The sequence below is a fragment of the Triticum dicoccoides genome, chromosome 5A (genome assembly GCF_002162155.2).
Source record: "Triticum dicoccoides isolate Atlit2015 ecotype Zavitan chromosome 5A, WEW_v2.0, whole genome shotgun sequence".
In the NCBI taxonomy this organism is placed as follows: Eukaryota; Viridiplantae; Streptophyta; class Magnoliopsida; order Poales; family Poaceae; genus Triticum; species Triticum dicoccoides.
The window spans coordinates 494,225,439-494,232,541 of NC_041388.1; the positions used below are offsets into that span (position 1 = coordinate 494,225,439).

Genomic DNA, 7,103 nt, shown 5'->3' on the forward strand with positions numbered 1-7,103 from the left:
GATACTTTAAAGAACGTGTCATGCAAACCTAAAAATATTTACCCACGATCAAACGTGCCTCCAAAGCCAAACCTCTGAAAATCGCATCCAACGAGACTGATTGAAATCGTTGCAAGTAACCAAACAGGCCATCGAGGAATTACTACTAGGTATTAACCTTTAAAGTTTATACTATTTAGGAAGAAAAAGAAATGCCGCTACACAAAGCGTCCCTTGGTGGCGCGATGGGCCGTGCAGTTGTCGTTCCAAAGGAAAAGGAAAATTGGCAGCTGGTTGTGGTGTTCGCCGCTCGCCACCGACTTTCCCGGCGCCACCGCACCGTGCGCCGGCCCCACCGGCGGCGGCGATGGGTAACTCACAGGCGTCTCCCTCGTCCGCCTCCTCTGCCAGCTTCGTCACGGCCTCCAGGTACCACAGCTTCGAAGCGCTGGGACCGCCACGGCAGCTGCTGCTTCACCCCAGCAGCAATTCGCGAGGATCATGCGGTGATCTCATCGCTCCGTCTCCACTTTCTGTAGGGCCTTCTCGAAGCAGGCGCTGGACGACCTGCGCGCGCACTTCTCCTCGCTCGCCGCGCAGTCGGGGACCCAGGGGCGCGCCATATCCCGCCCCGTTTTCCTTGTGAGCTCGCAGCCGCAAAAGTTTGCAACTGGGATTGGATTCGGGTGGATCCGGAATCCGTTTTCTGATGGGAAGTGATCCATCTTACGCAGGATTATTTCGGGGTACGTGGGGCGCTCGGCGATAGGCTATTCCAGTTGGTGGCGAAGGAGAGCAGCGTGGAAGATGGAGTCACCTTCGAGGGTTTGATCGTCTCCAAAGTTGGCACCCTTGTCCTACCGCTTGCTTCAGTTCGTTAGTTCCCTTTTGGAAGTCGTGGTGGATTGGACAAATTTGTTGGTATAGGCTGCATTTGTACTGCAAAATAAGTACGAGTTAAAAGAAAAGGGAGAAACGCGTTTCTACTTTCTATGTCATAGTATGATACTGGATGCTCTGCTTGATTTTAGACTGATTTTAAGTTGCTATCTTGTCGTTGTTCGTGGTGTTTTATTGAAACTGATTGCTATTGGTACTTCTTATGCACGATTAGCTTGGTTGGATACATATGCACACTACTTCAATCACATAAACCTTAAGTCTTCAGAAAGAAAAAACTTCCGATAACAGTTTTATTGTTCTTCAGTTGCTATGCTAATTCATCCTTTAGTAATGAACTTCATATATTTTATTCGTATTCAACACAAAGTTTTCCTTCCAATGCTAGGGAATGCCATAAGTCTTGCTAGGTCTTTTCCTTCATGCTCTGTTGTTTGATATCCATCTCTTTGTAACATGTAGGCAACATATGAAAGGGGAACTAAAGATGAAGCCGATGAGTTCATTTTTCAACTGTGCGATGTGATGGGAGATAGTATCTTAACAAGGTATTTCTTGAATGTGCTGGTAGAATTGAGTCTTCTTCTGATATGTTGGTATGTCAGTTGCCAATATTTTACCCCTTAGATGATGATTTTGTTTATGTTTGTAACGAAAGCTGCACTTCCAAATATTTTTTCAGCGTATCTGTCCTTAGATATTTGTATTCAGGACTCTAGGTTTTTCAGAGTATCTGTCTTAGATATTTGTATTCAGGACTCTAGGTTTTTCAGAGTATCTGTCCTTAAATATTTGTATTCAGGACTGAAGGTTTCACTTGACGAACCACTTACTCCTACGCTTTCTCTTTCATGCATTGTCAGGTCTGATCTGGCAGCTGTATTGGCGTCCATTCATGAAACCATATTTGCAGATAATAAGGAAGCCAGGGAAGGTTCAAACAAGAGTACATTTGAAGCATTTCTCAACTCTGCGGTATTTTCGAAAGATGCTGGAGGGGTCTCTGAGAAATCTATGTCATTATCAGACTTTAGAAACTGGTGTATTGTCATGCCATCACTGAGGAAATTCCTTGGAAGTTTGTTGATGCCCCCTGACTCAGGTATGTGTTGCCATTCTGCAGATTTTCCAAAAAAAGATGTGTATTCTTTGTAGCTGCATCATGACAGAAGTGTGCTCCTATTTATCGCACTAGAATAATTAATTAATTATGCTTTTAATAGTCAAATATGATCTTGCTTGAGTTCATATACATATGAACAGTACAACTGTCGTTTCCTTCAAACTGTTCCTCCTGGCTCTCTAATTCGCCTTTTACTGACCCACTCAACAGGCAAGTGCAGTTTGTGCTGTTTTGCAGTCGCACTGCTCTGGAGCACCAAAGTATCTGTTATGTATGTGAAAAAAGCAAGACACGTAGTTGATAAATATTTACTGCTGTTGAGGTACTACTAGTCTGAAATAGTGAAATCACCATTCACCAGAGTTTTAAGACCATAAAAAGTAAATAATCTTGAGATACTACTGTTGTCAGTTCTAGACTTCTAGCAACAAATCTCAGCTCTCTATCTTTCTCAAATACACTATTTGGTGCTGATCATACTTGAGCGGACGTAAACTAGGCTTATATTGCCACTGTTTCCTGTTTTAGGGTAAGTCTGAATCTGAAACTTCTATTGGTGAAGATTGAAGACATGATGCTGTTGCCAAGAGGCAAAGTATGTCAATATGTCTTTACTAACACAATTTAAAGAAATCACTTCAACAATCTATGATCCAATTAAGTAAACGTGCTATACATAGGTGATTCCACATGTCCGTTTGAATGGGATAGCAAAAGCGTGCAACTGAGTGAACCTGAAAGCAGACTGCAACACATTGTTAACATGGGAACCAGCATATCAGACAGAGCCCTTGTACTAGGCAGTTGCTAACTTTTTCTTGCTCGGGTCTGTGAGTGTTGCCAACAAGGCACATGGTGTTGGCTACTCTGCCGGAATAAGGTGGTCAATGGCTGCAGATGACCTTGTTATAGGAAGCGTCTATGGCTTTACTTAAAGATTGACCTGTCAGCCTGTATAAGAGAGCCTCTCTCTTTTTGAAACTTATGAGACCATATCTCTGTGTATTCGTGTTCATTCATTCCAAGCGAGCCTAGAAACATCATTCTTATCCCACCCCATTAGTTTTCACCACACGTCCACACTCTTGTGTGTCATTTTCTTACCTACATGTTTGTTACTCTAGCATGTTTTTAGTATTAAATTTGTTTAAACTGAATAAAAACATGTATTCTCTGTTCCCAAATCTGATTGTAGAAATATGAAAGCCAATCCTAACCTGGATGTTTATGTTATATTTTTTTATGCTTCTGTTGAGTTGTTCTATTTTGTAGGCAGAGCCGGCTTCCAGGTACCTCTACTTCATTATCCAGAAAACATGTCCTCCGAGTTGCTACTCTTAAATAAAGAGTATGCTTGGCATATAGGAGGTGGCTTCTCTCAACATGATGTGCAAGAGTGGAAGCTTCTATACCACAGTTCTCTTCATGGACAAAGCTTCAACACTTTCTTAGGCAATGTAACGTGAGTACTGTTGATGTTCTGGTCATTTTCAAGGCTCGATTCTTAGGCTAGAAGGGCAAAAGAGCATTTTTCAACTTAGGGGCAGAAATGAGCAGTGTGTTACAACTAAAGGGCAGAAAATAAATAAAAACCTAAAATATATCTTGCACTGATGTTCTCTATATAGATTCTGTGAACAAGCTTGACGGCTTATTCCATGATGGCGACTTTTATGTGTAGATTTTTCACTATGTACATAATTTTTGGCATGTTCCTTATTTTATAGGAATGGAGATGCACAGACTGTTTTGGTTATTAAAGATACAGAAGGTTCCATTTATGGTGCATATGCATCACAACCATGGGAAAGGCACAGTGATTTTTATGGTGACATGAAGACATTCCTTTTCAAGTTATATCCCGAAGCGTCCATATTTCGCCCTACAGGAGCAAACAAAAGTTTGCAATGGGTAGGCCTATCTTGTCTTTCTTTATTTACTGAATGTATTGTCATTCATCTCCCAAGTTTGAAGTGGTGCAGGAGCGATTTTTCACAATTAGCTTATTTTGACAGTGTGCTGTGAACTTCACCTCTGAGAACATTCCAAATGGTATCGGCTTTGGAGGGAAGCCACATCACTTTGGCCTTTTCCTCTCTGCGGGCTTCGATCAAGGGCACTCATTTACCTCCAGCACATTCACCAATCCTCCCCTTTCCAACACGAGCAGGTTCAGACCAGAAGTTATTGAATGTTGGGGGATACAAGTGAAGGGATCGAATGACGAGAAGCCGGAGCTTGTAAAGGGGACGGTCCTTGAGAGATTCAAGGAGGATCGGAACATGCTGAAGCTGATTGGTATGGCGAGTGCGAGTGACTGAGCACTGAAAAAAAATCACAATAGCAGATATTTGGAGGTTGTGTACAGCACTCTTTTTATGGGAAATAATAACCTTATTTATATCTGGTCGCTACTCTTGAGTTTTAGCTCTTTGAGCTTTTCTGTTTCACATCCAGAGTGATACAAGGTTAGCTGCATGGAGTTGTGGTTTATACTGTATGGATCCAGGGCGTACTTTTCTTCCAAGTTCGAGAGCAGGGAGTAAGGAGCTGTTCTGGAAACCACCAGCTCCGCCAAATCCAAGGATCCGCGGAGTACCTGTTTATACCGAAAAAGGGTTTCCCCCGTTTTGTATTCCAAAGCAACTAACACCGAGTATAGATAACGCTGTAGCGAGCAGCAGAACACACCAAGAGAAAAAAAAGAAGAAACAAATGCCAACGACGGCAGCTTGGCAAAGCGTGGATGATCCGCCACCGCGGCGCCCACCGGAAACAAAACACCACAGACCGAGGCTTCGATCCGCCGCGTATCAAGCAACACCTCCAAGAAGGGATGCGACGCCCATGACGCTGCTGCCCGGACGAGTCTTCAGGTTTCTCCGGACACGCGGAGGGAGGTGGGGGTGGATACCACCGACACCCTCCAGGGAGGAATGGTGGCACCTGCAGGTGTCACCGCGTTGGGGCCGAAGCCGGCAGAGATTTCTCCCGCATTCCAACCCCAACCGCCCAACCGAACGGAACCGACCGCCCAACCGTCGCCCATCACCATGCACCAACGCAGTAGCGCCGCCACCCACGCCGCCTCACTACGAACACCGCCACGAGGCCAAAAGGACCGGAGAGAAGCTCACCACGACGGGAGCAGCAACATCGACGCCGAGCGGGAGGGAACCACCTCCACCGCCGTTGTGCGGGAGGCCCGTGCCTCCGGCACCGTCGCGGTAGCCGTCTGGACGCGGCAGCGGGGCATGCCGGGCCACCCCTGGCCCAGCCAGGCCCGAAGAGGGCGCGTTAAGCCCCGCCGGCCGCGATGCAGCAGGCCGGCGTTGTAAGTGCATCTAGTGCCACCCCTAGTTGGTTTTGGAGTATTGACGACAAACCTAATTGAGGGACTAATGTGTTTGTGAGAATTGCAGGATAACACAGGTAGAAGTCCCTCATTGATTCGGTTTTCCTATCAGAGATGACCTCTAAAAATGTATGAAGACATTGAAGTCAAATGTGGTATATGAAGATATTCACATTGAAGACTATGACAAGAGAAGACACCACATGAAGCCTATGGAGCTCGAAGACTTAGATCTTTCGTAGTTCTCTTTCTTCTGTGTTGAGTCATAGGAACCACCGTACTGTTAAGTGGGGTCCAAGAGAACCAGTCAGAATGACTGAAGTGATGCTTAAACAAAACCTATGTCTTCGAGTGAAGACTTTGAGAGCGAATCTTGTCCAGAGTCGGGCAAGTCAGCTTTGCTTGAAGCCCAAGTAAAGTTGTCGTGTGAGTTTGAAATCTGACCGTTGGAACACGTGTTAGTTCCTTAGTGACCCAGGGTCATTTCGGACAAATCAGGTCGGGTTGCCAAGTGGCTATAAATAGCCCACCCCCTACAACCATAAACGGTTGGCTGCTCAGATTCAGAGTACGGCTTTTGTCGTTTGAGAGCAACCCACCTTGAAGCCTTTGAGAGAGAATTCCTTGCGAGGATAAAGCCCTAACCACCCAGAGCCAAAGAGAATTAGCATCACTTAAGTCTTCTTGTCTGTGTGATCTGAAGACTTATTACACTTGAGGACTGTGCATCCTCCAGCCGGTTAGGCGTCGCGTTCTGAGCATCCAAGAGACATTGTGGATTGCCGGTGAACGAAGTCTGTGAAGGTTTGGGAGTCTACCTTGAAGACTTACCAGAGTGATTGGGCGAGGTCTGTGTGACCTTAGCTCAAGGGGAATACGGTGAGGACTGGGTGTCCTGAGCTGCGTGTTCAGGACTGGGTGTTCGGGACTGAGTGTCCTAAGATTTAAATGCCTAGCCGCCCTAACCAGACGTACAGTTGTCATAGCAACTGGAACTGGTCCAACAAATCATTGTTTTCAGCGAGTCACTGGTTTCATCTTCCCTTCCCTTTACTTACTGTTACTTCTTGTGAAGTCATTGTATGTTCGCACTATCTTTTGTCTTCACTGAGTGATTGCTTGTTCTGTGTGGCTTCACAATATCTTCCTACCTGATCCTTACTACATTGCTTCTATTAGTCATTGTGCTTTCACTCTATTGAATACTTGACTATGGTTTGCCTAGTCTACCTTCCGCTGCAGGGTAATAGGTTTATTTCTATTGTTTGTCTTCATAACTTCCACGTTTTGAAGACTTACATAAAAATCGCCTATTCACTCCCCCTCTAGTCGATATAACGCACTTTCAGGCGTCGTCGCCACCGGCACCCGGCCACGCGCCGCATCTCCCCCGCCTCCCAGAAGCCACACCGGAGCCATCCCTGCCGCCAGCCCGCCCAGGCCCAGATGAGGCCTGCAGGGCCCAGATCTGGGCCAAGCGGACGACGCTAGATCCCGTCGCCACATCGCCCCGCCGCCCAGTAGCTCGCCTGCATGCGCCACGGAGCCCCGCCGCCACGCCAGACCGCCGCCGCCTAGATGCACCCCATGGAGCCGCTCCGCCCGCGTCGGAGAGCGACCGGAAGGGAAAGGGCCAGGAGGCCGCCGCCACCAGCAGCCCCAGGGCCAAGCCGGCCGTGGGCGCCGGTGACGGCGGCGAGAAGGAAGAAGGAAGGGGGAGCCTGGAGGGAGGAGGCCCGATGCGCG

At 46.8% G+C, this 7,103-nt stretch overlaps 1 protein-coding gene across 1 annotated transcript; it reads left to right on the forward strand.

The window, feature by feature from the left end:
• The first annotated feature begins 221 nt into the window (after positions 1-221).
• LOC119302391 (MTOR-associated protein MEAK7-like) lies at positions 222-4,480 on the forward strand. The gene is made up of 8 exons (XM_037579425.1): positions 222-408; positions 519-621; positions 714-821; positions 1,342-1,427; positions 1,743-1,981; positions 3,275-3,464; positions 3,730-3,913; positions 4,018-4,480. Exons 1-8 carry the CDS (start codon positions 347-349, stop codon positions 4,321-4,323), a joined length of 1,278 nt encoding a protein of 425 aa, XP_037435322.1. The 5' UTR covers positions 222-346; the 3' UTR covers positions 4,324-4,480.
• Positions 4,481-7,103: the final 2,623 nt, after the last annotated feature.